The sequence below is a fragment of the Drosophila virilis genome, chromosome 2 (genome assembly GCF_030788295.1).
Source record: "Drosophila virilis strain 15010-1051.87 chromosome 2, Dvir_AGI_RSII-ME, whole genome shotgun sequence".
Lineage (NCBI taxonomy): Eukaryota > Metazoa > Arthropoda > Insecta > Diptera > Drosophilidae > Drosophila > Drosophila virilis.
In genome coordinates this window covers 2412338-2440142 of record NC_091544.1, presented here as the reverse complement: position 1 = coordinate 2440142, position 27805 = coordinate 2412338, and the positions used below count along the sequence as shown (strand labels likewise).

Below are 27805 nucleotides of genomic sequence, written 5' to 3'. Positions count from 1 at the left end.
CAGGGCTGCAATTTGAAGAAAGTGTTTACATTAGGTTCACGACTCGAACCGAAACCCAGCCCGCTGGTTCGGTTCGTGTACCAGATTTCCGACATCTCTTTATCCGGGTTTCGCACCTTCGTTTTTTTTGTTTGTAATAGAACTAACAAATATGATCTTAACTTAAGAACAACAGATATGATAAATTGCATAATTCTATTTAAAAATAAATAACTAAGGTATTCTTTTGTATATATATATATATATATATATATATATGCACATATTCTAGTTCATATTTCACAGTCCTTATTCTAATTCGATCAGATTTTGCAGTGTGCCCAGAGCTTAATTACTTACACACATACTTAGCCAGCAATCGATATCGATATATCGCATAAACATCGATAACAGCCAGTTTAATAATATTTGCAGGAACGAAACGGTTTTCTTTTGGGGTTAGGTTAGGTTCATCATAAATAGGACATTCAAAGTTTAGGCTCAAATAGTTTTTTTTTAAAAAACAGCTTTGACTTCAGTCGATGCACAGCCGGAAATTAAATAAGTATTTGAAAATTTAAAGCTTAAGAAATTTTCGACAGTGACAAAAATGTTGGATAAAGCAAAAGTAGTTTTCTTTATTTGTCAAGTGCGGACATTAGTTGAAGTAGAAGGGAGGGGTGGAGGGGGGGGGGGGGTGCTTTAAGACCCATCGCATTTGGCAATTACAGCTGCAGGGTGCCCAAATGCTGCACGCTGTGCGTGTTGTCTACACTTATCTGCCGCCTTTTTGGATGGGAGGGGCGCGACGGGGTTGGGTGGGTGGTGGTTTTTTTTTTGGGTGGTTTCGTGTGTGGCTTGGGCCTGAAGTGCTGCGAAAAACGGGTTAATCAGCGCAATTAAGGTCAAAAACACGTTGGCGTCAACAACATGCCACCATGTGGCATCCTCAAGCTGTGTTGCGAGTGTGTGCGTGTGTGTGTGCGTGTGTGTGTGTGTGTGTGTGTGTGCATTGAAATTCAGAAATTGCGCATACGCCGCGTAAGCCCTGCCATTAGATACTGCAAGCTAGTTGCCTGCTGTGCGGCTGTGCCTGTGTGTGTGTGCGAGTGTGTGTGTGTGTGTGTGACGCACACTTTAATGCTCTATAAGTGTGTGTGTGTGTGTGTGTGTGTGAGTGTGCGTGTGTGTGTGCGTTTGATAAAGGTTCTTGAAGAGCTTGAACTGCGCCGACGCCGAAGCACGAATTCGACTCGTTTAAGCCGCCTGCTGTTGCTCCCAGTTCAGTTCTCTCTGTGCTTGTGTGTGTGTGTGCGTGTGTGTGTGTGTGTGTGTGTGCACGCGCTTTGGTGTGCGTGCTGCGTTGCGCCTATAAGATACAAGCGGCCAGCTCCGAAAATCTTTAGATTGCCGCCGACCAGCGCACGGCTAGCATTCGCGTCTTGGAAACAATTGCTCTTAGCGGTTCGGTTAGTAGCACATTTTATACAAATATCAAATATATATGTATATATATATATATATGGGTATGTCCAAGTGCAAGGGCTGAACGTGTTAAAATCGTCGAGTTATCAACGCAGCGAAACGAGTTTCGACAATAAATGATTTAACAATACGTGTGTGTGTGTGTGTGTGTGCTCTAACAATTTAAAAACAAATAAGAAATAACTTCAGCTGAGCCAGAAAAAAAAAAAAAACAAAATATATATACAAACTGCTGAAATAAACAAAAGTTTGTAATTTAAAACGTTGATAAACAATTTCTCACAAAGTGCTGCTCAACTATGGCCCCCGTTGGGATTTGTGTCATATAATTACAATTTGCTCGACACACGAAACGCCCAGCAATAATTGTGATAAAGATGCGCTCAGTTTCGAAATGAATCAAAAACACACAATTGTAAATTAAATATAATTCGTATTTATTTATTGGCATCAAGAAAAAAAAAAAAAAATGAAAAAAAAAACTCATACAAATCAATTGAGTGGCTTGTATAATATTTGTAGGCATGAGTCCAGGTTCAATTGATATGTCAATGCCATGTGCTCGCATCGTAGTTAAAAAAAACGGTGCAGCAAATCGGCATTGGGCAGCGACACGGTAACGGTTATTCAATTTGAAACGGTTAGGTATCGGTTACGGCTAATTTCATTGAGAGAATGCAGCACATGTCTTACAGCTGAATGCCCAGACAACAGTAGAGCTCTATAGAATATATTGAATCGGTTATATATGAAACGGTTATGTATCGGTTAAGGCTAATAACATTTCATGTTTGACATACATTTTTTTAACCTAAATTTCCAAATGACAGTAGAGCGCTATAGAATATATTGAATCGGTAACATATGAAACGGTTATGTATCGGTTAAGGTTATTAACATTTCAGGATTTTTAAACCTGAATTCCTAAAAAACAGTAGAGCTCTATAGAATAGATTGAATCGGTTATATATGAAACGGTTATGTATCGGTTAAGGTTATTAACATTTCATGATTGACATACATTTTTTTAGCCTAAATTTCCAAATGACAGTAGAGCGCTATATAATATATTGAATCGGTTACATATGAAACGGTTGTGTATCGGTTAAGGTTATTAACATTTCAGGATTTTTAAACCTGTATTCCTAGAAAACAGTACAGCTCTATAGAATAGATTGAATCGGTTACATATGAAACGGTTATATATCGGTTAGAAAATAATGTACTTATATATACTTATATTCATATATGGTATTTCCAATACTTTTGTATTTACTGAAATATATTTAATTTCAAACGATTATAGGTCGGTTTCATTGCATACGTTTTGATAAATCGGCAGATATAATTAATACTTACGAACATTGAATATTTTGAAGATTCTCAAAAACGGTAACATTCGAAACGGTTATATATCGGTTAAGTATCAAATCAAATGTTATACTCATTATCCATAACAAATATATGGAATTGAATTGGAAACGTATTTACTGATCCCATTTGACAAAGTATTCTCGAATTATATTACGATATTTATCTTTTTGTAAATTCTTCACCCATCGAAAGTGGGTAAAAGGTACAAAGACTTTTGTCTCTATGTCTAGATAATTAATTCTCACACAGATACTTTTCATTTACAATTGAATATTTTTTTATCTTTCGGAACGGTTATATTCTTGCACACTATGCACTTTTGTATAAATAAATATAATATATAAGGAAGTTAAATTTCAATATATATTCATATATTATATTATTTGAAAGAAAAAAAGTTTACTGGTAAAATTTATTCTCTTTAATTTAAAATAATTTAATACAAAACTGAGAACGGTTAACATATTTTCTGTATAACTTTAAATACTTTTGAATCATTCAAATATTTTTAATTATTTAAGAAAAAGAATATAATTAATGTAATAATTAAAGTTCTTACAATATGCACAGCTTCATACATTTTTAAGGAACAGACTTTTTGTAAATATTCTTAAAAAAAAAACAACAGGAAGATAAAATTTTTTCAATTTGTGTATGCGGCACACATACATACACATATGTATATGGAAAACTTTCGAAACAACTTTCAACATGTTCTGAAGTTAGGCTTGAGACCTGAATTGGACTGAATATAGGTATTGGTTGTGTATATCTTGAAGCAAGAGTTCAATGCCCGCACCCGCACCCAGCTACGTATGCCACACAGCTTTTGCATAAATACAAATAAGATACACACACACACAGATACAGATACACAGATACAGATACACACGCAGACAGTCGGACAGCAAACGAGTTGTAAGTTCTCAGCTGGTATATCCAGTTGTTGTTCTTGTTCAGTTCACTTTATGTGAGAGGTACTCAATAAACGATCTTGGACAATCGCCTTGCACCTCTTTCCGCTCGAAAGTATCTTAAGTCCAATATTGGAATGCAGCTGCGGCTGACAGGGGATTGTAAAGCCCTTTACAAACCAGATGCAGCTGCTTTTAGATAAAAGTCTGCGCCTGAAATTCAGCTCAATTATTCGCGACTCTCTATGCGAAGCACGTGAATCAGCCGACAATTGAAAGTTGCGCACAATTTACATAATAATAAAAAGTCTTAATAACAACAACAGCAACAACAATAATAATAATAATAATATAAAATAATAAGAATCGTCATGGCAGCAAAAAACGGCAAGACAAATCGAATGAAAAAAAGCATTCAATTCAAGTTCCATTGGCCCAGACCTTAATACGTGTGCCGCATGGCTAAATGCAAAAAGATGCCCAACAACAATATTTGCATTAACTTGAAAAACAAAAACAAAACAAAAAAAAAGACAATAAAAACAATTGTTTTATTCGAAAGGGCGTTTATTAAATGCCCTTGCGCACAATTGCAAAGTTCACTTAGCTTCATGGTGCAAAATCTGCTCTTAAACAAATATTCCCTAAGCACACAGTTTTAATACCCTGTAATTATTGTAAAAGTGGTTAAAAGTGGGCCTAGTTCGACTTAACTCTTGTTACTGATCGGGTATATATATAATTGGAAATTCACTTCAGCCCGAAGAGGTTTGAGTTTGACGAAAAGTGAAACCTTTTCCAAATACACTTCCGACAAAGCTTATTGTTAGATAAACCTTTAGCTTTATCTTTACCGACAATTTTCCTAGTGAAGCAAAAATTAAAGCCTTTTAGTAAGATTTTTGAGTATTAGCTTGAGGCTGATCGGTTGGTAAACGAAAAAGTTTGCTTGAAAAACGATTTCCGCGTTTTTTCCGCATTTGCGAGTGGAATTCGCCAATAGCTTGTGATCCAGCTAAAGTAACTCAGTCAATCAGTCAGTCAGTAAGTCAATCAGACAGACAGTCAGTCATTCAATCACATAGTCAGTCAATCATTCAATCAAACAGGACAAACAGTTTTATATACATACAGAGATATGGCAATCCGATCCGTGCAGTTTTCAAAAATATCTCCCATTTAATCGATTTCAGCTTACTCAATCAGGATAAACAGTTTTCTATATAGGCATATAGTAATTCGATCCGAGCAATTTAACAAATATTTTGAGAATTCATTTATAGCTTTAATTCGATTTTAATTTTCGCTGCATTGCAAACTGATTCAAGAAGCGAATATACCTCAATTATGTGAGCAGAACCAATAAAATGGTTTGATTGCGTTCCATTTGGCTAGCTTTATAAATTGATTCGAGTTCTAGCTGAGCAAGTGATTTAGTTAATTGCTTCAGTCCGCTCCACATTAGCAGCTCAGTGATTGATGTGTTTTTTTCTTTTTGGCTGTCGTTGCTCCACAGGGTTAACATGAGGCTGCTTCTACTGCTGGCGGCCAGCTGGGCCGTGCTGGGCTTGGCCTTGGCCGAGTCGAGCTACAATTATTTTCGACTGCCGACTGCGCTGCGGCCGCGAAAATACGTTTTGCGCGTTTTAACGCAGCTGGAGGATCCGGATAATCTACGCTTCGAGGGCAGCGTCAAAATCAAATTCGAAGTGATGCACAATGCCAGGAACATAACGCTGCACGCCAAGAATCTGACCATAAGCGAATCGCAGATCACATTGAGGGACACCTCGATAGAGAACCGAAAGAATTGCATTTCATCCATCGAGTTGAATACTGTTCACGATTTCTATGTGATGCACCTGTGCAATCAGCTCAATGCCGGGGAGATCTACGAGCTGACCATGCCATTTTCCGGCGAGCTCAATCGCCAGCTGGAGGGCTACTACAGAAGCTCCTACACGGATCCCGAGACCAATAAAACGCGGTAAGTGCAACAATCAGGATAATTAATTGGGATATCATCCATTAAAGTCAGGCCTCAATTTAGGAAAATACTGAAATATACTTGCGCCAGATTTTACGCAAGTAAATTTCCCAAAAGGAAATTCGATGTGAAATTTGAGGGGATTTTCGCTTAAGTTTGTGGATTCAAATTCGCAAAGTAAAAACAGAACTTGCACAAAAATTGATTTACTATTGGAATATGTTAAGAAATCGAGGCAAATCTGAACTTGAAAGAAATTCAAATTAATAAATTTCCCTATATATTCCATGAGAAATTTCGCAGGGAAAATCGTAGAAAATTAATATAATATTTATTGATATTTTCCTTTATCAAATCAGCGAAATCTTTTATCCGATCGGCCATCAACTAATTTTTAAAGAGCTTTGCAAGAATTTATTTTAAATTTGTCGCTGAAAAGGACGGATCATATTCCCATATTATCCTATTTAGACATAGATCAACATTTCCCACCCCCCGTCGAATCTCATCAAATTTTCATAAAGCTTTTTTGTAAACATTTTAATAAACATATTTATAAATTTTTTATTTATTTATTGTTATTTTTTATAATATTTTTTATAAAAACTAAAAAACTTATTTCAATTTAACAGTATTTTTTGCTTCAAAATAAAACCACGATAAAAACTTATAAAAAAATATTTTTATATAATATATATTCCAAATTATTTTGCATATAAAATATATGGCAAAAATAAATAATTTACAATATAAATTAAATTGATTAGATATTTTTAAAGTTAAACATAAGTTCTAAAATGAATTGTTGTATTTTATGCGCACAGCTGGCTATCCATTACACAGTTTGAGCCGGCCTCTGCGCGCTTGGCCTTCCCCTGCTTCGATGAGCCCGATTACAAGGCGCCATTTGTGGTTATATTGGGCTACCACAAGCGGATGACCGGCCTGAGCAACATGCCCGTTAAGGAGATCAAGCCACAGTAAGATCAGTTCAGCTGTTAAGCGATAGATAGACATTTAATGTGATTCCACTTGCAGCGAGAATATTAAGGATTATATTTGGTGCGAGTTCAAGGAGTCGGTGCCCATGTCCACCTATTTGATAGCCTATTCGGTGAACGATTTTACCCACAAGCCATCGACGCTGCCGAATAGCACACTCTTCCGGACCTGGGCGCGTCCGAATGCCATCGAGCAGTGCGACTATGCGGCCGACTTTGGACCCAAAGTGCTGCAGTACTATGAGCAGCTGTTTGGCATTAAATATCCATTGCCCAAAATGGATCAGATTGCCATACCCGATTTCAGTGCCGGCGCCATGGAGAACTGGGGCCTGGTCACGTACAGAGAGATCGCTTTGCTCTATTCGGCGAATCACTCGTCGCTGGCGGACAAACAACGCATCGCCTCGGTGGTTGCCCATGAGCTGGCCCATCAATGGTTTGGCAATCTGGTGACCATGAAGTGGTGGACGGATCTCTGGCTGAACGAGGGCTTTGCCACATATGTGGCCAGCCTGGGTGTGGAGAACATCAATCCCGAATGGCGCGCCATGGAGCAGGAGTCGCTGAGCAATCTGTTGACCATCTTTCGACGGGATGCACTGCAGAGCAGCCATCCCATATCGCGTCCCATCGAGGTGGTCAGCGAGATCTCGGAGAGCTTCGATCAGATCTCATACCAGAAGGGCTCCACTGTGCTGCGCATGATGCATCTGTTCATGGGCGAAGAGTCCTTCCGTGCCGGCATACAAAACTATCTGCGCAAGTTCTCCTACGGCAATGCCGAGCAGGATAATCTCTGGGAATCGCTCACCGAGGCGGCACACAAATTCAAGGTGCTGCCCGACGACTATGACATCAAGCGCATCATGGACTCATGGACTCTACAAACGGGGTGAGTGCTGAGTATAATATATCTTAATATCCCTTTACATCCTTGAACTAGGCTATATTGCGTCTGTATATATCTAAAGATAATGATATAGTCGCATGATTTAAACAATTATTTGTTTATACTATATATTTTAACATTATGATATAAAAAAAAATTTTAAAAATTTCTGAGCGACATTGAGAGTCGAATTTCATTCCAAGCTCCGACTTCATTTATCCTTCGGATCCATTGGATCTATAAAGCTTCAGATAAAAAGTCTGTTAAGTTTGAGATGTTCAAAAAGTTATATTTTTCCAAGATCGCAATTTATTTATTCTTTAATACATATTTTTTTTTTGTATAATATAATATCTGTAGATAGGGATTCAAACAACAAATATCATGGAGAAAATGGGTTCCATTTGGATATCAAAAAAAGTTGGTTTATTCTAAAGAGTTTCATGAGTTCAAAAAGGCAAATCCTTTCAAGATCGGACTTAATTTGCTCCAGTTATATTTAAAGATTATATAAGATCATATATTACGCTGCTTTGCCTGGTTATATCTCCCTCACTCCTCCTGGCATAAGCTCGTCATGTTATTGTAACAGATATATAACTGAGGACTATTCCCATCTATATCATTTTTTTTATATCTGAAGATTATTCTTGATAATATCAATTTTTTTCCTCAATATTTTATAACTCTTTCTTGTGCCCGGAATATACTTATATTCAAATATTCTATCCTCTTCAATCCCAACAGTTATCCCATCATCAACATAACCCGCAACTATTTGGATGGCAGCGCCCAGCTGTTGCAGGAGCGTTATCTGCTGAACACACAGATTTCGCGGGACGAACGTGAATTTTGCTGGTGGGTGCCGCTGAGCTACACGACCCAAGCGGAGCAGGACTTTAAGAACACGGCGCCAAAGGCATGGATGGAGTGCGGCAGCGCTGGCGAAATGCTGCCCACGAAGATAAAGGGTCTGCCCGGCAAGGATCAGTGGATCATATTCAATACACAACTGTCGACGCTGTACAAGGTGAACTATGATGAGCACAACTGGAAGCTGCTGATTGAGACGCTGACCAACGGCGACTTTGAGCGCATTCATGTGATCAATCGTGCCCAGCTGATAGACGATGCACTGTATCTGGCCTGGACGGGCGAACAGGACTATGTTATTGCCATGCAATTGATTGACTATTTGAGACGTGAACGCGAGTATTTGCCCTGGAAATCGGCCTTTGAGAACTTGAAGCGCATGAAGAATATTATCCGACAAACGCCCAACTATGAATTCTTTAAGGTTAGTTGAGTGTAATTCGTTTTGAGCTAGAGCTCTGCATCGTGTCAACCGAAATGCGTTTCGGATACCTGGTCGAGCTAGTCGAGACTCGAACTTGTTCGGCTCGAGTCGTTCGAGTTGCACACAAACAAGTTGAGTTGTTCCAGTTGTTCGAGTTGCAAGCAGACAATTTGAATCGTTTTCTTATGCATGCGTGTATTGTCTCGAACATGTTCGATTTAACTCGAGCAGGTCGAACTACGTTTGTATGAATCATTTTATCGTTGCTCGAAAGCTCGAATCAACCGATGCAGAGCTCTTATTTAAACCCAACTGCAGCCTACATAATCCACAGTTCTCATTCTGATTTTCATTTGCAAACACAATGCGGAAACAAATCCATAAAATAAAAGCTGTTTTTTTTCGTAAGTCCACTAGCATAGCAAGCCACAGAATCCATTTCGAACTCTGCTCAAAAGCAAATCGAGCCACGTTTTTTATATTCACTTTCTTGTTGCATCTCTCCACAGCGTTATCTGCAAAAATTAATAGAGCCCATTTACCTGCACATGAAGGGACTGAATGACACCTTCAGCAAGGTCGAGCGCCAGGATCAGGTGCTGCTCAAGACCATGGTCGGCAACTGGGCGTGCCAGTATCAGGTGTCCGACTGTGTGCCGGTGGCGCAGGCCTATTATCGCGCCTGGCGCGGCGAAAAGGAGCCGGATAAAAAGAATCCGGTGCCAATCAATTTGCGTCAAACGGTTTACTGCACCTCGATACGACATGGCAACGATGCCGACTGGGAATTCCTGTGGACGCGCTACAAGAACTCGAACGTGGCCGCCGAGAAGCGGACAATGTTGTTCTCGTTGGGCTGCACGCGTGAGGTCTGGCTGTTGCAGCGTTATCTAGCCTTGACCTTTCAACCGCAAGAGGGCATACGCAAACAGGACTCGATGTGGGCATTCCAGGCGGTGGCCTACAACGAGATCGGCTTCCATTTGGCCAGGGACTACTTTATGTCGAATGTGGACTTCATCTACAAATTGTGCGTGCATAGTGCAGATTTTATTTATAATTGTAACTGTAAATAATTAACTATAATTCCGCCATAGCTATCATCCCATTACCAAGGACATGTCGCGCCTGTTGCCGCCAATTTCGGAGCAGACATTCCTGCAAAGCGATTTCAATGACTTCCAGAGGTTCGTCACCGAACACAGGGCCTCGCTGAAGGGCCTGGAACAGGCCATACAGCAAACCCTGGAGACGATGCTCACCAATGTCCAGTGGAAGGAGCGCAACTATAAACAGGTCTCCACCTCCATACGACACGTGCTCCAGGGCTAAAAAAGAAAAAAAAAAAAAAAAAAAAAAATATACAAGGCGTTTAATTACACGCATATCCTTAATTAAAATATAATTAGTTCTCAGCCAGCCCTCAACAGCTCATTGAAATCTCTCTGAATTTAAAACAAGTTCCAAATAAATTATATTAAAATAATTATGTTAAACATATTACGGGGCATTTTCTTGAAATGGGATAGCAGATCTGAGCTCTTGCTGGATTTTTTTTAAATAACTTTAATGGAATTTAAATATAGTTTATTATGGCTTATCTGAAAAGCGCATGCATACCAGATTTTGCTCTAACTAGTCGGACATGCCTGTCTAAGAGATACCCTCTAAATTTATTCTCTACATAAAAACAGCAACTTAAATGCTGTGTATATAACGAATCACAAGGAACTAACTTTCAAAATCGAATTGCTCAATTTTTGCTAAGAAACTTGGCAATTTTCCCAAAGGTGGAAAATGTATATGTATAAAATCCACATACGAAGTTTGGTGTATCTAGCTCTTATAATTCTCGAGTTAATCTAAAAAAAAAAAATAATGTCTTAAAAGCGAATTTTAACGATATAAGGATAAGATGAGAAATCGGAGAACTAATATAATCCTGTGCTGAATTTGGTATAGGAGAATATTTAGTGCAAATTTTGATTTATTCAGAAATTGGCAGGGCAAGTCATCCTAATTAAGAATTTAGGTCGACGATAATTTCTTCTGCCCGTCACATAAATGTTGACAAAAACATAATACCCATTTGGCCCGCTTTTAATGGTTTTTAAAGGGTATACGAAAATTTCTGAAAGGAAATTTGAACTCCAAAAGCGAGCGGGCATTATTAAGATGCAAACATATACATATATAGTATTTTGTATATTTCGTATATTTAGTTAAGCATGTTCTTTAATGCTAATCAATAATAATAATCATAATTAATCATAATAATAATCGTAATTGGAATCAAACGGCGCTACTTAAACACAACTGTGTAAAGTTCAATTGTTGCTTTTTAGTGTTTTTGTTGTTGTTGGATTTTTTGATTTGATTGGAATTATTGTTAAATTTATAAATTACAAATTTAATTACAAGCTAAATAAATATGTATGCATGTCTGTGTGTGTGTGTGTGTGTGTGTAAATGTTAATATCACTAAAGCAGCGCTCCTGAAAAGCAAGAAACTAAATTGTTAACTAAAAAAGCTAAACTGATTGCATAAAGTATTTATTATTTTTGAAATTGGTTTTTTATTTTGATTTATTACAATTAGCGTACGTGTATGCGTGTGTATGTGTGTGTGTGTGTGTGTGTGTGTGTTTACATGCATGAAGTTGTGTGTGGCTTTTATTGTTGCTATTTTTCCTTCTTGTCTAGTTTCGTCATATGAAAAACATCAATATAAACTATTTTATTTAATTTTATAACAATTCTCTGATTGATTTTTAATTACATGCACTTTCGTGAGCGTGTGTGTGTGTGTTGTGTGTGTGTGTTTGTTGTTGTTCTGCTTCTTCTTCTCTATATGTTGTTGTTGTTGTCAATTTCCTTAATGAAAAGGCGTTTTATTGGTATTGCATTAAATTGTAACAACTATTTAACACTTGATATATGTATGCATGGGCCTATATCCTTATATATATATATATACATGTATATATATATATATATATAGTTGTTATGTCCGGATGCATTGATATCGATTCTTTAAATATGTACGTATATATGTATTTGTTGATGTAAATGTAGAACAAAATATTTAACTACTTCTTGAATTACGAAATGTTTGTTTTTTACTTTAAACTGCCTTTAAGCTTATTTCAATATGAAAACTATGCACAAAACTGAACTATTAGCTATAGCCAAAATTGTTTAGTATTTTTCTCTTAGTTAATATTGAGTTGAGCTTTTTTGTTGTTTATGTTCATTTACAAACTGCTTATCGAGAAATTGTGTGTGTGTGTTTTTTTTAACGAGGCGCAAAACAATATTTGATTAGCGTTCTTAACGTGTTAAATTCGTGTTGACAATTTTAGCTGTGTTCTTGTTTTTCTCTTTTGTTTTTTTTTTAAATTGTTTTTGTAACAAATGAATATAAAATGCAGTTGTTATGTTGCATTTCTTTTTTTAATGTCATAGAAAAGTAATAGCAACAATATTTAATGCAAAACACATAAATTAAAACTAAAATAATATAGAGAAGAAATAATTAAAAGTACAACTTTCTCAAACTGAACGCGAATTTGCATTCTAAATGCCATATGTCGAATTGAATTGAATCTTTGTTAGCCTTTGGGCTTTAACTGGACCACTAGCCTACATGGTTTTAGCTGGCTTCAGTCGATAAGGTTATTTAGTTTTAAACAATTTTCTTTTCGTATATAAGAGCTATTAAATGTAGTTTCCTTTTTTTGTTTCCTTTATGCATGTAGATAAACGATAGAGCTTAAACGTGTACATTGTTTAACAAACAGACTTCTGCTTCAACTTATGCGCACACTTGTGTGACCTAAACTAAGAGACGTATGTATATGTTTGTATATATATATATATAGATGTGTGTGTGTGTGTGTGTGTGTGTTAATTAATGTAAGTTCCCATATAGCTGCTCTCTATGCATATAGTTTCTTACTTAATGCTGCCTTTGGACACATCCGTTTTACATTTGATGGCCAGCCGCAGCGTTGCAAAAACCTTTCAAATCTTGTGCAGGCCACCTTGCAGGCTATCATTCGACCAGGTGCTCTGCGGTGGCTGCGCCGATGCTGCTGCTGCTGCTGCGGACGACATCGCCGGCGGTGGTGTTGGCGTCGACGATGCGCACGACTTGGGCGGCGTCGTCTGCGTCGGCTGCTGCAGATCGAATCGTGCATAGAACAGCAAATATGGTGTTATTGTGATTTTGCGCGTCGGCGACAGCAGCTCCTCGAATTCACGCTGTGTCATCGCCTTGATCTTATCATCGTCGCACATATACCAAATGGGTTCGCTGCTGCTCTGTGCATAGTTGGCCTTGACACCGCCACGTCCCGTGCTGCCATAGCCCGTGGGATATGGCGCACAATTGTTGGGCACGCTGCCATAGCTGAGATTGCTGTTGCTGCCATTCTGCAGGGATTCCTCGCTGAAATCGCTGCTGCTGGCGCTATTGCTGCCCGCGGTGCTGGCCTGTTGGCTACAGCACAGACGCATGGCGCAACAGTTGACGCCATGGCATGTTGTGTTCATGCTCAGCTTGCCAATGCCATTGGTGATCGTTTTGCTGGTCAAGCCATTTAGTTGCTTCACATTTTTGCTCATGTCGCCGCTGCTGGATGCCTTACTGCGTCCAAATTTCATTTTCTTTATCAAGCTGGTGCCCGACGAGGCCAACGCCGAGGCGGCCGCCGAGACGACGGGCGTGCTGGCAATGCTGCTGCTGCCATTATTGCTCGGCGCCGCATTCTCATTGCCAGCTGCCGCTGTTGCCGCTGACTGCTGTTGCTGTGCGCTGCTTGTTGCATTGCGACGATCCTTGGGACAGTTGACATAATCACTGGCCAAATCCAGAAAGCAGGTGTATGCTATATAATGACCCACGGTTAACGTGGCGCCCACATGCGTGATAACGCTGTACAGCTTATAGACATGCAGCTTGTTGGCATCGCTCAGCTCACAGCACTTGGCACAGAAGCAGGGCAGCGTGAATGTGGTGGGCACATAGGTGCTAACCTTCTCCATGCCGCCCGAGAAACGATTCAGCTGGATGACCAATAGACGCGGCAGCACCTCGTACGATATGGAGCGTATGGCCTCAGTGTACCCCGTACACTGATTGCAGCTGTATTTATTATCGCCGCGAAAATATTCACGTGTTATGCATGAGTTCTGCAAAAAAAAAAAAAAAAAACAATGCCAATTAATCATGAATGAAAAGCTCCAATGGATGCCCACTTACCTGTATATAGGCGCTGGGTTTTTCCTGCAATTCGGCATTGTCATAGCCCGAAATCGGCACAGGTACTGAAATATCGAGCATGCCCTGCTTCTGACGTGTAATTGTCTCACAGCTCAGGCATTTGGTGGTCAGCACCACAATGCCCTCAAAGTCGGAGCTGAAGAAGTTTAGATTCAGCTCACGTATACGCTCCTCCAGACGCATTTTATCCTTAAGCAGACTAGCCGTATTAATTTCATCATCACTGGAATATTTTGCTGGTGCGTTCGATGCAGCTGAAGCTGTTGCCGCAGCGCTGGCGCCGCTGAGATCGACTGTATTCAAATAGAAAAGACTATTGGAGGCGGCGGCATGTGTGCTTGCCATGCCACCGCCGCCGGCTGTTGTTGGACTATTATCCTTGAGCGGTGACTGCAATCGTGTCGCTTTCGAGGATTTGACTTCGTCTTTTCTCTTTGATTTGCGTGAGAAAAATGATGTTTTTGTTGTCGTGGTACTTTGAGTTTGACTAGTTGCTATAGAGCCATTGCCAGAGGCGCCCATCAGCGCATGATTGCCCGCATCCGTGCGGTCCAGTGCATCAACCGTGTCCGTATCATCTGGATTGGCAATGTAGCTGCATAATTAGAAGCAATTAGTCAATTATCCAATGTGACCTGCAGAGCTCAACTCACCCATTCGCAATGACTTCTGGACATTCGCCAATGGCCTTGATCAGCGACTGATTCGTTTCGCGTATACAATTGAGTACGCACATTAGAAACTCGTGCGCATCCTGTTGCTGATTGCCCTCGAAGGTGGCATTGACATCCTGTATGGCATGCAGCAGGGTGTCCGCATGGTAGGGCTCACTCGAATCGATCATCTCATTGCCGTGCAGGTTGTTATACAGCTCATGCAATTTCTCGCTAACCGATTGATGTGATGACTTTCTGCTGCCACTGCTGGTGCTGTTGGTGCCGCTGCCGCTACCGCTGCCGCTGCCATTGCTGGTGCTGCTAATGTACGGATCGGCGTTGGCCAGATCTTTGCTGCTCCAGCTGCGCGCATGCTCTAATTGACCACCGCCGCTCACATTGCGGCCCAGCGATGCCGACTTGGCATTGTGCCGGCGCACTATTGTCTGCTGCACCACATGCAGATCATGAATGAGATGATGCAGATTATGCAAGAAGTGCGGCGCAAATCGTAGCGTATACACCACGGAATTCAGATAGCATGTATTGCCAATATTACACAGTGTACCCATGGCGGGCACATGATTCAGAGCCGTAACCCCACTGCCATTGAGTCCGGGGCCAGTGGGTGCGCCGCTTAAATTGCTGCCAGTGGCGGGCACATAATACTGATGGCTCTGCAGTTCTGGTGTATCGACTTCGGGTGCACCGGCTGCATTGCCGGCACGCAGGCCACTACCGACTGGTGCATAACCATTGGCCACGCGCCGCTGCTCGTCATTGGACGTCTGATAGCGTCGATCGTATAGGGACATGTTGCAGCTGCGTTTGCGTTTATGAAAGGCGCGTGACACCGGTTTGCCCGAATCAAGCTCAATTTGAGCTGCCGCAATGGCCGCCGCTGTCTCCGCTGAGAAATTCAAATCTAGCTCAATCCTGTTGCGACGCTTTCGGTTACGACCGCCGACGCCGCCGCGTCTCTTTTTGCCAGTTAACTTTGGCTCCGGCTCCTCCTCAATGCGATTCCAAAACTCTGGCTTAAAATGTTCTGCGAAATGCGGATCCAGTTGTTAGCAAATCGTTTGCAAAGTGGATTTACTCCAACCACTTACCTAGTTTTATATACTTATGATACTCTGTCGCCTCTGTGGGCGTGGGTGATGTCTGTGCCGATGGCGGTGGCGGTGGCGGAGCTGTTGTCTCCGATGTCTCCGGCACGAGTACCTCAACTGGCGCTGCTTGACGGGATCTTAGACTGGCACAGCGCGAAAACTCTGCCACATAAACGCGACGCTGACGTTTGCGCTTCGGCACCACCTCAACGCCTTTGGGCGCTGGCGTTGGCGGCTGTACAACTTGATCCACGTACTCCTGAACTGCTGGATAAATGGCCGAGTATGTTGAAGTTGGCGACGACGGTTCGTCGGTGTCTGTGGCTGTGGATTTTGTGGAAGCTTTCGTTGTCTGTATAGTTTCTGACTTTGGCGAAATATTCTTATGTTGCTTGTTGTTTGGACTTCTGTTATTGGGGCTGGTGGTTGGCGGAAGACGTGCTTGTTCCTCTTTCAGCTCATATATGTCATATTCGTGCATCTTTCATTATCCTGCCAAGGTCACAAAATATGCAATATAATTTCTGGAGCATGTTATTTATGTGTACGATGACAAATACTTAGGCTTAAATGAAAATGCAACGAGAAAAATGTTCACGGAAATAAACATAAAATTGTTATAAGACAGTGTTTAACAATTCTTTAAAAAAAAAGAGGCTGTAGGTGTTGTAAAAAGCAAATTAGATATATTCTTCGCGTATATAACTAACAAAATTGTTTACACTAGCAAAAAATAAATATGTTTTGGTACTTTTATATTGGAGATAAACATTTCAAAATATGATTTAATCCCTTTTATTGTAATGTGCTTAAAATGAAGTAAATAAAATATAAGCATTTACATATACATAAATATCTAATGTACCATTTAAATAATAAGGTACCGTTTTTGGTACATTTGCATTAGATGTGGCAACCTTGAATGCGAATGATATTGGAATTCGAATTAGATGGTCACTCTGTGTTCGGTTATGCTGTTGTGTGCGTACCTTGCCTGTCGCGTCAAGAGCTTCATTTATGGCCACAAAGCTCTAATCAATATATAAAAGTAGTTTGCACGGCTATTGGCGTGGGGTTTTAAGTGTGGCTTTCAGGCAATGCCATTAGCCGCAAGCAAATACACGCGTGAATATTATTTTTTTGTATGTGTGTCGATTGGGCATTCGTCAGAGTTAACAGTCAAAAAAACAGTTGTCTGATAAGGTGATAAGGAATTGTATAATAATCGACCATTAATCTTACGCCTAGGTGCTTATGATTCATTTAAACAAAAACAAAAACCTAACGACAAGGGGGGCTTGCATAAATCTGAGAAATGCGCGTGGTAAGCCCTACAAGCTTCCCAGCCCTGACTGCAGATTGAAATCACAGTTGTGAATCAACAACAAATCTTTATTGCTTACTGTTAGATTTGATTCGTGGTCACATGTTTTTTATTAGCTAAAACTTTAAAATATACAAATGTTATTCAAAACTATATAAAGAAAAAAGGAACCATTTTCTAGAACCAGATTCAGATTGAATAAAATACCAATTTTGTTAAATATGTACAAGATGTGGCAACCCTTGCACTTGCCTACTCAATTAACATTGCTTCCGCTAAGCCGGGCGTATTTTCAATTTGAAAATATTACTTGTGACCGCACACGTCTAATTATGTAAAGTCTAAATTGTGGGGTCGGCTGCTGTTGCTCTTGATGACAATTGATGGCGGCGAGTGGATAGCAGGGGCCAGAGCGGGGTTGAAGCTAAGCTTGGTGAGGTAGGCCCGAGCAATGATGGTGGGGGCGGGAGCCAGAGGTCAGAAATCAACAAACAAATGGAAACGCGAATGAAATGTGAATAGAGTGAACGTGAACGTAAATGTGAACGTTAAATGTGTATATTGCTATTGATTTTGTTGCTTGAATGAAGGTCACATGTCGCATAGGCTGCAAATACATATGACAAAAAGAGCGCATGATAATGTTAAGGTTACACATTTACACGACGGCAATAAGACGTGTTGAGAGAGCCCAGCTACAACTACAGTAAGGAACAACAACAGCAAAGTAAACAGTTATAATAGATGCGGAAAAAAAAAACACAAAAAAAAAGACGTTTTTGCAGTGCAACTTTGCTGGATGCTGTGACATTCATTTTGCAAGCGAGTAAGTGTGTGCGTGTGTTTTTTTTGTTTGTCCGTATTTAAATGCAACTCACATATTTCGGGAACAACATTTGCGGGCAGTTGCTATGTTCTGTGTAGCGTTGCTTTAAGAGAAAATAAACAAATTCAATTGCCGCTGCCAATTGTCAAGAAATTTCACTTGGAACGTAACGTAGCGCAACGTAAGACGCACGCACACACACATGCAACGGTCGCCGTACTCGCTAAGCTGACACCATACTCTCGAATTTTCACTTTTTTTTTCACTGCAGCGGTATTCGTTTTACAGCCCAGGACTTTTTGTACCTGTTTAGAAAATGTTTCTTCACTGCTGCACTTCAGGGCATTGTTGCGTTGCTGCACTTACACATTAATATTTATTTTATTTATAGTTTCATGTGTTTTTAGGCACTGAAATGTGTTAAACTTATGCGCCGTAAGCGTACGGCCGCTCTCGGTGGCAGATGATAAACACTCGTTCTTTATTTACTCGTTACAATTGACAGTATTTAATCCCAAACATGCTCCTCATTTAAAAGAAATACTGCCTGACAGAATCGCTCCACACGTAACATGGCATGTATTCGGCTATGGCAACACTGATTTCGTCTTCTTCTTTCTCTCCGGCAGAAATCACGATGTCGACTGGAGTAAGTAAAAAATTCGTCGCTTTAATTTGTAAAATATTGTGTAATCCTACAATAATAATTGCTAAATTATTGCTCAACGCGTACAGAATATATTTTGGCAACTGCTAATAATTAACTTTTACATGCAACATGCGTAATTGCAGACGCTTTACACTTATCCCGAGAACTTCCGCGCATACAAGGCACTTATTGCGGCCCAGTACTCTGGCGCAAAGGTGAAAGTGGCCGACAACTTCTTATTTGGCAAGACCAACAAATCCGAGCCATTCCTGAAGAAGTTCCCCAGCGGCAAGGTGAGCATATTAACTTAAGCAATTTTTTATGCACATATACATATAAATTTTTATATGGGCGTTGGGCGTGGAACAAAGAGCTCAAAAGCCGGCATTGCAACGTCATCAACTAAAAATGTTATCTCCTTCGCTTATATGCAAATACGAATTTTTGCAAAAAAGATTTAGTAAAAGACAGATTTTGCCATTTAAATGATTTATTAACATTTAATACATGCCTTTGCTAGCAAAAGAAAATTTTTGCAATTAAGCAACGTTGTGCTGCCGGCCTTTTCATAGATGTATGACATTTTCGACAATGTGGCAGCGCTTGGAATTTCCTAATTAGAAATTTGCAACATGTGTTCTTTTAGGTGCCAGCTTTTGAGACCGCTGATGGCAAATACTTAACCGAGTCGAATGCCATTGCCTTCTTTTTGGCCAACGAGGAGCTGCGCGGTGGCAAATGCCCCTTTGTGCAGGCTCAGGTACAGCAATGGGCATCATTTGCTGACACCGAAATCTTGCCAGCCTCCTGTGCTTTGGTATTCCCACTGTTGGGCATATTGCCGCAGGAGAAGAACGTCGCTAAAGTGAAGCAGGATGTGGAGGTTGTGCTGCAGCAGCTGAACAAGAAGCTGTTGGATGTTACCTACCTCGTCGGTGAACGCATCACTCTGGCCGATATTATTGTATTCTGCACCCTGTTGCATTTATATGAGAATGTTCTGGAGCCTAACGCACGCCGTGATTATGTTAATTTAAACCGTTGGTTCTTGACCATTTTGAACCAGCCCCAGGTTAAGGCTGTCCTCAAGGACTTCAAGCTGTGCGAGAAGGCGCTGGTCTACGATCCCAAGAAGTATGCTGAATTCGTGGCCAAAAATCAAAATCAAAAGCCCAAGGAGGAGAAGAAGCCCAAGGAGAAGAAGGAGGCACCCAAGAAGGAAGTTGAAGAGCTCGATGCTGCCGATGAGGCATTGGCTCTTGAACCAAAATCCAAGGATCCATTCGATGCCATGCCCAAGGGCACCTTCAACTTTGATGACTTCAAGCGCGTTTACTCCAACGAGGATGAGGCCAAGTCCATTCCCTATTTCTTTGAGAAGTTCGATGCCGAGAACTATTCCATCTGGTTCGGCGAATACAAATACAACAATGAGTTGTCCAAGGTGTTCATGTCGTGCAATCTCATCACCGGCATGTTCCAGCGTCTGGATAAGATGCGCAAACAGGCATTCGCCTCAGTGTGCCTCTTTGGCGACGACAACAACAGCACCATCTCCGGTGTGTGGGTGTGGCGCGGACAGGATCTGGCCTTCACCCTGTCACCCGACTGGCAGATCGACTATGAGGTCTACGACTGGAAGAAACTGGATGCTAAGAGCGAGGAAACCAAGAAGCTTGTTACCCAGTACTTCTCATGGACCGGCACCGATAAGGACGGTCGCAAATTCAATCAGGGCAAGATTTTCAAATAGATTGCAATACAAATTCTCCGAGATTCAAAATGCAGCAGCTGCAGCAGGCACGATGCCTATTTCTAAGTTCCAACTGATTAGTAATTATGAATGAGAGTCGAAAACGTCGTGCTGTGTAAACACCTTAAATACATATTGTCCTGGTTTGCTCAGCACACCGAAATTTTTGGTATTTCATGTTTCAGCCTTCTGCATTTTCATTAACTGAAGAATTGTTTTGTAATTGCGTTTAAAACACACACACACACACACGCATTAGATGTTGAACCGACCAGGCATCTAATAACTTATACGGGAATTAAAATAAATATGCGTTTTCTACTACACTCAAATGAATATTAAATACGGCTAAGATGATGTGCTATACATAGATTATACCTATCCAATGGCATTCTATTAGAGTAGTCCGATTCTGATAAGATATACCCCAAGATAATCTAATTGGAAAGATAGCCTGAAGGTCGAAGCAATCGAATTTGTTAAGAATGGTTCCCAAGGAGCTTTCCTACATATGTGATAGGGAGTCGGGCCTCTCTTTAAAGGGCGAGTTAGGAACTGAAAGATGAATTTGTACAGAATCAGGCAGGGGGGAAGACGAAGGTTAGCGAAAAATTGGGGAATTAAAAACGGTTTGAGATATCTGTGTGAATTTGATTCATTTAGGCAATCCTTATTGGCATATCTTGAGTTAATGCGATCAATTATTGCTTACAGTACGAATAGATTGAACAAAATGTTAGAATTTAAACAATTTACGATTGCAAATTAGCTGCAGCTCTACATGAATATCAACAAGGAAATGCTAGAAATGCGATGGACCATCGCGGGAGCCAGGCACGCGTCACTTTTTCTTGATCACAATCGGTCCGACATTGTCGCCCGTGTCCTTGTTGTGAGCGGCATGGCTGCCATCGCAGTAGGGCCACTGTGTAGCAAAGGATATTATAAATTAGATGGATTATACATATATTGTGCAAATTGTGTTGTGCTACTCACGTTCTTGGTCTTCCAGCAGCGGCAAAAGGCGGCCTTGTCCGCAATATTCTCGATGTCAATCATGTCCACAACTTTAGCCTCATGTTTGCGTACGTTTTCATTGCAGAGACCGCTGCCGGATTTGCATGTGCGGTGCGCCTTGGGATAGAAGGCACGGTACGTGACATAGCCGATGCCGACAACAACAGCGGTGGGTGGAATGAGTGCTAGCCAATCCTTAACTGCAACAAAAAACGTTAGATATATATTTTTGAAGCAGTTCGGTTTAGTTCTTCAATGAACTGATATGGGCACACGGAGGGGTTAATATCCAAGTGCCAGTTTATTAAATTTCTGTTCTATACCAAAAATTAATATTATCTTCAGACTAAATTGTCTGGCTGAAGGATCTGTCCGTTGTGGGCGCTTTTAATGGGCCGTAACTTTGACTTATCAAATTGCCTCTGGTTTATCTATGCAGCAGATAAAACAATGGCAAGCTTTTCAATTAAAAATGCCCGTTCTTTACACAAACAACAAATTTTTAGCAATGGCGCGAGTTTGACCCAAATGTTGCATAATAATTTTGGCCCAGGTGAGCAGCTGCAGCTGGGATTACCGCTGTCTATGGGCACTAATCGAGGCAAGCTCATGTCACAAGGCCACAGGGCATAAACGAAGCAAAGCTTATGCCCTTTGGCTACGTCATTTTATCTTTTAAATAGTTGCATAGTTATTTAGGGCGCCCTTTAGTTCAATTCCAATGTTCGAACACGCGTGGCACTCACATGATAACTTAAACCAGCCGCCGAAAGTGTCGGGTACCGGCAAGCTGGACAAATAATTTGGCAGACTTGTTTTAACGACCTGCGAGACTGATTGCATTTTTATATAAATTTTTTTCTGTATATTTATAACACAAATGAAGTACACAAAAAAAATCTGAAATGGGTTGTTGTTTCAATTGTTGTTGTTCTTGTGAATCGGTGTGGCCGTAGTTGAAAACTACAAAAATACTTATTATTTTTATTAAAAAATACCAAAAGTTCCAAATAGTATAGAAGAAAATAATAGAATGTACATTTATATTTGCAAATTCATTTGTGGTGTTAAGAAATTAACAAACGCGTAAATTACATGGTAATTTATTATTATATATAAATTATTGCCTAATGTTATTTTGATCATACAACGTAATGCTACCACCAATAGCAAAGTTTAGTTCACGGACCTAGTAACAGTTACTTCGAGACTGCTCATCTCTAACAGTGCATACAAAGCTGTGGCGAAATAATTGTTTGGTGCATTTAAATAAAAGTATTGTTAACAAATGAGCCGTACTCCGCTGGACACCTGGTCCAAACGCGAACAATTATGCCTGGCCTCGGCAGTATCGTGCAGCGGTGACCAGAACTGGATAACAGTTAGCCGCACGCTAAAATCGGTTTGCGGCAATGGCAACGCTCGGCCGGCGGATTGGTACTCGCAAAAGAATTGTGCCGTGCAGTATGGCCACCTGCTGGAAACGGTGGAGACAACCAAACGCAAGAAGCGCACTAACGAAAGCAGCAGCGGCTTCTCCTCGCCGGCCACTGTGGCCGTGGAGACGCCCACAGAGCTGCTGCTGCGCCGGCTAACGGAGGAGCGTTTGCTGGAGATCAAAACACAGATGCGTCGCGATCAGGAGCTGTATAGCCAGGTGCAGCGAGAAATCGAGGCACTGCAATCGGATGAGATGAGCGAACAGCAGCTGCAGCAAATGTGGCAGGAAATCGAAAAGGAGCAGGAAACCAAGCGTATTGACGAAATGAAGCTGGAGAATCGCATGCGCGAGCGTGAGCAGCGCAAGAAAGACAATTCGGGCAACTGGCGCAGCAACACTGGCAGCGGAAGACGTTCCAACCTGGTCGCAGACACAACATCCGTCGACATGGATGTGGAGGATATTGCAGGTAAGTCTCTTAACTTTGTTTGAGTGCAGAAAGTTGGACACGATGTAAATTGAGAAAAAGTTGAATCCCAATGTGGCCAAGCTATTTGAAAGCACACACTGTCCCGGCAAGAAAGCTGTTCCTGTAATCTGTAATCAATGCAAACTAATTATAAACCTACTTCCAGGCAACAACAACAATAACAAGCAGCCGGCGGCGCCCGCGCCTTTGTTAACATCGCTGCTCAAATCGCCCGGCGGCAGCAGCGGCAGCAGCAGCAGCAACGGCAACAATGCCACATCGCCAACAGGTAGCTCAGGTGGAGCAGGCGTGGCACGAGCGACGGCAGCGGCACCAACGATTACCTCGCTGCTGACAAGCGGCGCCAGCGCCATGCCCAATCAGCCGGCGGTCATATTGAAAAGTCCAAACGACCCGGCGTTTATGACGCGGCCCATTAGCGGACCACCTGTAGCTGAGGTGGCTATAACTGGACGCAGTCCCTCACAGGCAGCACCGACGCTGTCCATGCTGCTGGAAAAGAATAAAGTAGCTGGTGCCGCAGCAGCCGGAACTAAGGTAAACGAGACGCCAGCTAAGCCTGTGGATGATGAGCTCAACTCCAGTCAAAAACAAGCTGCAGCAGAGCTGGACGCAGCGCCAGCCGCGGATGATATCGCAGATGAATCGGACGCCGAGACACAACAACTGCTTGAGGTGTTCAAGAACATGGACGACATTATAAATGATATAGACATTGATATCGCCGGCGTCATTGATGAAGAAATACTAAAGGATGTGGACAACGTGGTCTCACCCGTTGCGCCGTCAGCCAAAGCTGAGGTAGTTGACTTTGAGGGCAAGCTGGATGCGTTAAAGAGTGACGAGTTTGTTCCATCGCCTACCCAGCAGAAAGCACAGGAAGTGGTTATTGGTTCCAGTGATGACTCCAATGATAATATACCGCTGGCAGCCGTGGCTTCGCAGGAAAGCAAAGACCGCAATCAGCAGTCTGTCGAGAGCACAGAGACAGCTCCTGATGAAGCGGCTGTCGAGGACGAGCTGACCGAGACCATTACAATTGCCAGCAGCTCCAGTGAGGATGCAGTTCGGGAACAGACCTCAGCTGTGGCAGTGGCCGATCCGGTGGAGGCAGTGGAAACGGCAGCCGTCAAGTCGCCTGCGGTTGCCAGCGACACAGTCGAGACTAGCAGAAAAACCGAAGAAACTGCTCAGTTGGCGGAGCCAGATGCCAAAGCTGGGCAAGCAGAGGCCATTAGCGAAGGTAAGCCCAAGTATAGATTCAAAGATACCCACTCAAGCTTATGTATTACTTGCAGCGCCCAAGCAGGAGCCCAGCAAGGAGGCAGAGAAAGCGGCAGTCGAGGCAAACGCAGAGCTAAAAACGCCTGGAGCCACGGCTGCCAGTTCGGTGCACGACACAGATGAGGAATCCTCCTCGCTGACAGACAGCAGCAAAGCGGATGAGCCCACACGCCACAGCGCCAAATCATCCAAGCAACACACTGATAGCAAACCCGATGCCGAGTCCAGCCACATGACGCGACAGACGCCGCCCCGCGGCTCGGGTATAAACAGCACACCGGCACCCGCACCAGCGCCGGTGCCGGCACGAGCGCCCTTGCTGCGCAAGTTGCCGCATCGCGATCGCTCCGAGAGTCCCATGGTGGATGATGACACGACAACGGCCAGCGATCAGTCGCTAACGGCCAGGTCCAGTACGCGCAGGCGCTGCTCCTCTACGCCGCTTATAGACAGCATACCCAATTCTCCGGCGTCCAGTGAGCACACCGATGATCGTCGCGAGACGCGCGGCGCCTCCAAGAAGCACTTCCTGGCCATTTACAGCACACTGCTGGAGAGCAAGTATGCGTCGCCCTTTCGGCGCGCCTTTCACGACGAGCATCCGCACAAGCAGACGGATCTGTGCCTGCGACCCATGGACCTGCCCACCATCAAGCGCAACATCGACTCCGGCCATCTGCGCAGCATCAGCGAACTGCAGCGGGATGTGGTGCTCATGTGCCAGAACCTGTTGCTCATCTACAAGCCACAGACCACGCAGCACAAAATGGCGCTGTTGTTCATGCAGGAGAGCCGCTGCCTCAAGGAGTTTGCCACGTGCAGCCAAACCACATCCGACAATAGTTCCGCCAGCAGCACCAGCGGCAGGGCGGACAAGGAGAAGGACAAGGAGCGCACGCCTGCTGGCAACAAGGCGCGCAGCGGTTCACGCAAGAGCCAAAGGCATCATTAGACTAAGATTAACATAAATCCAAATCAGAAAATTCACTTGATAATCTTTCTAACTGGTTCCAGCTCCCATAATAATGAATAATATCATTTCCCATAATATAAGTTTACAATTTTCATTGATTAGTTTAAAAATGTATTTTAGGCGAACTCTTCGTAAACTCTTCTATATATATATAGGAACATAACGAAATGGACTTTCGTTTAGCAGTGTTAACTACTATTGCAGACCAGTGTTGTGTAAGGTCCATTAAAAGAAAAGCTGAATCCAAGTTTAAAATAGCTATTAGAAATAGCTAAATTAGCTATAAACCAGCTGGAAAGGAATTGAATTGCTTGGCATATTAAAGCAGGGAGCTGTAGGTTAATCAAAGTATATCAGATTTTGGAGTCTTCTGGTGCGCGACGAGCGGCAAATGGCGCGTCGGTTCGGGCAATAGAACTTGCGCAGACAGCGGGAGAGCCTCAGATCACATTGGCACAGCCGGGCCGCACACGAGTCCGGGCCACCCCACTCGCCGTGATCGATGGCGCAGAGCGGCTTGCCGCGATAGCATTTCCACACATAGGGCACAAAGTATTCGAGGTAGGAGATGCAGTTGCTCTGGCCATAGCACTTGTCGTGCAGGCGGCAACAGCGATCGATGCCATCGTTGGGCACACCATGGCCACCAAAGCCGCAATAGCAGCCGTAGCCCTTGTAGATCAACGGATCGCAATTGGTGGAGCACTTGATCATCGAGTAGAGCTTGGCCACGTCCCGTTTGCCGCGCTGCGTCTCATTGCTCCAGGCCCACTTCATGGAGTAGCCGAAGGGATCGTTGGCGCGCGCAATGTACACATTCTGTGCATTCAGCAGTTCCTCGCGTTGCGCCTCCGCCGGATTGGCAGCTATGACGCGTATGTCCGTGACGCGTCCATCCAGCTGCTGGCCCCTCAAATCCAACAGAATCTCAGTGCGCGGATAATCCGGCAGCGGGTAGCCTAACTCTGGCTGCTGTTGTGCTGCATCCCTGTGAAGCGAGATTTGGGCTAGTGCTCCGGCCAGATCAGCTAGTCTATACTCACTTATGTGTCTGCTCCAGCCAGCCCGCTGGGCGCTCCAGCTCGCCCGTCCAGCCCGGCAGGCCCAGCTGCTGCCATGCCCCTGAACTGGACTTGACCGCATGCGTGCTGCCCTCCACAATTATCTGCGACGGCTTGGTGATATTCGGAAAGATTGGTGCCGCAAAATCGGATCGCTGCATTGTCAACAGCTGCTCGTTGGGCATTTTGAAGGTGAAGCTCGGATTCGCATTGGACATGCTGGCGCCGTACATTTCCGGTATCAAGTGCTCCAGCAAGGCGCTGTCATTGGTCACAGCCCTGAAGGCGTTCCATATGTCATCCACCACCATGTCGCCCAGACAGTGCAGCGGCAGCAGCAGCAGCATAGCCAACCACATCTTACGGAGTCGGAGGACTGACTACACCCAAAACTGTTGGTCGATCCGCACGAGTCGAGCGGCAATCAGAAATTGAAACAAGTCTGCGAAATGCGGTAGTCAGCCGCTGGCCACTAAGTGTCCAACAAAAGAAACAAAAGGCAAATCAAAGACACCGACCTTAAGATGCCCTGCAAAAGCGGTCGATACATGCAACAGTAGCCAAATCAGCTTAAAATTGCAGCTATTTCTGGCTGACAATAGCCAATTATAGCTAGAGAATCCTTGACTTGGCTTCACTCGTTCGTATATGCCTTCTTCTACCTCATCCCATCATACAGGGTATTATAAATATGAAGCACAAATAGCTAAATCAGCTTAAAATTGCAGCTATTTCCGGCTGAATAACTCTGACTATAGCCAAATATAGCTGGAAAAACCGTGAATTGGCTACACTTTTTCGTGGATCCATCTACCTCATTGTAAAGCAAAGATACCCTTTTCTTGGACATTATCAATGTGTAAAGGGTATTCAAAAATTAAAGCGTAAAATGTTCACATAAATAGCCAAATCAGCTTAAAATGGCAGCTTTTACCGGCTGACAATAGCCAATTATAGCTAGAGAATCCTTGAATTGGCCTCCTTCCACCTGTTACTTGCGTTGTCC

General features: G+C 42.6%; 6 protein-coding genes across 9 annotated transcripts; 3 read left to right on the top strand and 3 right to left on the bottom strand.

Annotated features, from left to right (window-relative positions):
* Positions 1-1296: 1296 nt before the first annotated feature.
* LOC6634875 (aminopeptidase Ey) lies at positions 1297-10296 on the top strand. The gene is made up of 7 exons (XM_002058568.4): positions 1297-1448; positions 5269-5739; positions 6564-6719; positions 6778-7635; positions 8380-8929; positions 9439-9959; positions 10027-10296. The coding sequence occupies exons 2-7, from the start codon at positions 5276-5278 to the stop codon at positions 10259-10261; spliced, it is 2784 nt and encodes a 927-aa protein (XP_002058604.1). The 5' UTR covers positions 1297-1448; positions 5269-5275; the 3' UTR covers positions 10262-10296.
* A 1170-nt stretch (positions 10297-11466) lies between these two features.
* Usp1 (ubiquitin specific protease 1) lies at positions 11467-18594 on the bottom strand. 4 transcript variants are annotated; one of them, XM_015169464.3, is made up of 5 exons: positions 18498-18594; positions 15982-16473; positions 14867-15917; positions 14193-14808; positions 11467-14122 (listed from the first exon to the last, which is right to left on the bottom strand). In XM_015169464.3, exons 2-5 carry the CDS (start codon positions 16460-16462, stop codon positions 12953-12955), a joined length of 3318 nt encoding a protein of 1105 aa, XP_015024950.1. In that variant the 5' UTR covers positions 16463-16473; positions 18498-18594; the 3' UTR covers positions 11467-12952. The 4 variants fall into 4 exon arrangements, with proteins under 4 accessions (XP_015024950.1, XP_015024951.1, XP_002058603.1 ...); XM_015169465.3 differs by having other exon boundaries at positions 18437-18593; XM_002058567.4 differs by having other exon boundaries at positions 18184-18591.
* Positions 18595-18654: 60 nt separating this feature from the next.
* On the top strand, positions 18655-20859 carry eEF1gamma (elongation factor 1-gamma). The gene is made up of 3 exons (XM_002058566.4): positions 18655-18780; positions 18924-19073; positions 19427-20859. The coding sequence occupies exons 1-3, from the start codon at positions 18709-18711 to the stop codon at positions 20531-20533; spliced, it is 1329 nt and encodes a 442-aa protein (XP_002058602.2). The 5' UTR covers positions 18655-18708; the 3' UTR covers positions 20534-20859.
* On the bottom strand, positions 19502-22489 carry Cisd2 (CDGSH iron sulfur domain 2). Its single transcript, XM_002058565.4, has 3 exons — positions 22297-22489; positions 21530-21750; positions 19502-21458 (listed from the first exon to the last, which is right to left on the bottom strand). The coding sequence occupies exons 1-3, from the start codon at positions 22391-22393 to the stop codon at positions 21375-21377; spliced, it is 402 nt and encodes a 133-aa protein (XP_002058601.1). The 5' UTR covers positions 22394-22489; the 3' UTR covers positions 19502-21374.
* Positions 22490-22746: 257 nt separating this feature from the next.
* On the top strand, positions 22747-25832 carry Brd8 (Bromodomain containing 8). Its single transcript, XM_002058564.4, has 3 exons — positions 22747-23460; positions 23627-24724; positions 24780-25832. The coding sequence occupies exons 1-3, from the start codon at positions 22839-22841 to the stop codon at positions 25715-25717; spliced, it is 2658 nt and encodes an 885-aa protein (XP_002058600.1). The 5' UTR covers positions 22747-22838; the 3' UTR covers positions 25718-25832.
* Positions 25833-26077: 245 nt separating this feature from the next.
* Positions 26078-27161, bottom strand: LOC6634870 (uncharacterized). The gene is made up of 2 exons (XM_002058563.3): positions 26782-27161; positions 26078-26726 (listed from the first exon to the last, which is right to left on the bottom strand). The coding sequence occupies exons 1-2, from the start codon at positions 27156-27158 to the stop codon at positions 26078-26080; spliced, it is 1026 nt and encodes a 341-aa protein (XP_002058599.1). The 5' UTR covers positions 27159-27161.
* Between the last annotated feature and the right edge of the window lie 644 nt (positions 27162-27805).

What these genes read in the sequence shown, in the direction of transcription:
- eEF1gamma (XM_002058566.4), top strand. Translation starts at nt 18,709, where the DNA reads ATGTATTCGGCTATGGCAACACTGATTTCGTCTTCTTCTTTCTCTCCG. An exon ending in AAATCACGATGTCGACTGGA is followed by an intron (nt 18,781 to 18,923) that starts GTAAGTAAAAAA and finishes GCGTAATTGCAG; the next exon opens with ACGCTTTACACTTATCCCGA. An exon ending in AGAAGTTCCCCAGCGGCAAG is followed by an intron (nt 19,074 to 19,426) that starts GTGAGCATATTA and finishes GTGTTCTTTTAG; the next exon opens with GTGCCAGCTTTTGAGACCGC.
- Usp1 (XM_015169464.3), bottom strand. Translation starts at nt 16,462, where the DNA reads ATGCACGAATATGACATATATGAGCTGAAAGAGGAACAAGCACGTCTT. An exon ending in CCAGAAGTCATTGCGAATGG is followed by an intron (nt 14,809 to 14,866) that starts GTGAGTTGAGCT and finishes CTAATTATGCAG; the next exon opens with CTACATTGCCAATCCAGATG. An exon ending in AACCCAGCGCCTATATACAG is followed by an intron (nt 14,123 to 14,192) that starts GTAAGTGGGCAT and finishes TTTTTTTTGCAG; the next exon opens with AACTCATGCATAACACGTGA.
- Brd8 (XM_002058564.4), top strand. Translation starts at nt 22,839, where the DNA reads ATGAGCCGTACTCCGCTGGACACCTGGTCCAAACGCGAACAATTATGC. An exon ending in GGATGTGGAGGATATTGCAG is followed by an intron (nt 23,461 to 23,626) that starts GTAAGTCTCTTA and finishes ACCTACTTCCAG; the next exon opens with GCAACAACAACAATAACAAG. An exon ending in AGCAGAGGCCATTAGCGAAG is followed by an intron (nt 24,725 to 24,779) that starts GTAAGCCCAAGT and finishes TATTACTTGCAG; the next exon opens with CGCCCAAGCAGGAGCCCAGC.
- LOC6634875 (XM_002058568.4), top strand. Translation starts at nt 5,276, where the DNA reads ATGAGGCTGCTTCTACTGCTGGCGGCCAGCTGGGCCGTGCTGGGCTTG. An exon ending in CCCGAGACCAATAAAACGCG is followed by an intron (nt 5,740 to 6,563) that starts GTAAGTGCAACA and finishes TTATGCGCACAG; the next exon opens with CTGGCTATCCATTACACAGT. An exon ending in TCATGGACTCTACAAACGGG is followed by an intron (nt 7,636 to 8,379) that starts GTGAGTGCTGAG and finishes CAATCCCAACAG; the next exon opens with TTATCCCATCATCAACATAA.
- LOC6634870 (XM_002058563.3), bottom strand. Translation starts at nt 27,158, where the DNA reads ATGTGGTTGGCTATGCTGCTGCTGCTGCCGCTGCACTGTCTGGGCGAC. An exon ending in TGGCTGGAGCAGACACATAA is followed by an intron (nt 26,727 to 26,781) that starts GTGAGTATAGAC and finishes CTCGCTTCACAG; the next exon opens with GGATGCAGCACAACAGCAGC.
- Cisd2 (XM_002058565.4), bottom strand. Translation starts at nt 22,393, where the DNA reads ATGCAATCAGTCTCGCAGGTCGTTAAAACAAGTCTGCCAAATTATTTG. An exon ending in CGGCTGGTTTAAGTTATCAT is followed by an intron (nt 21,751 to 22,296) that starts GTGAGTGCCACG and finishes TTTTTGTTGCAG; the next exon opens with TTAAGGATTGGCTAGCACTC. An exon ending in GCTGCTGGAAGACCAAGAAC is followed by an intron (nt 21,459 to 21,529) that starts GTGAGTAGCACA and finishes TTTGCTACACAG; the next exon opens with TGGCCCTACTGCGATGGCAG.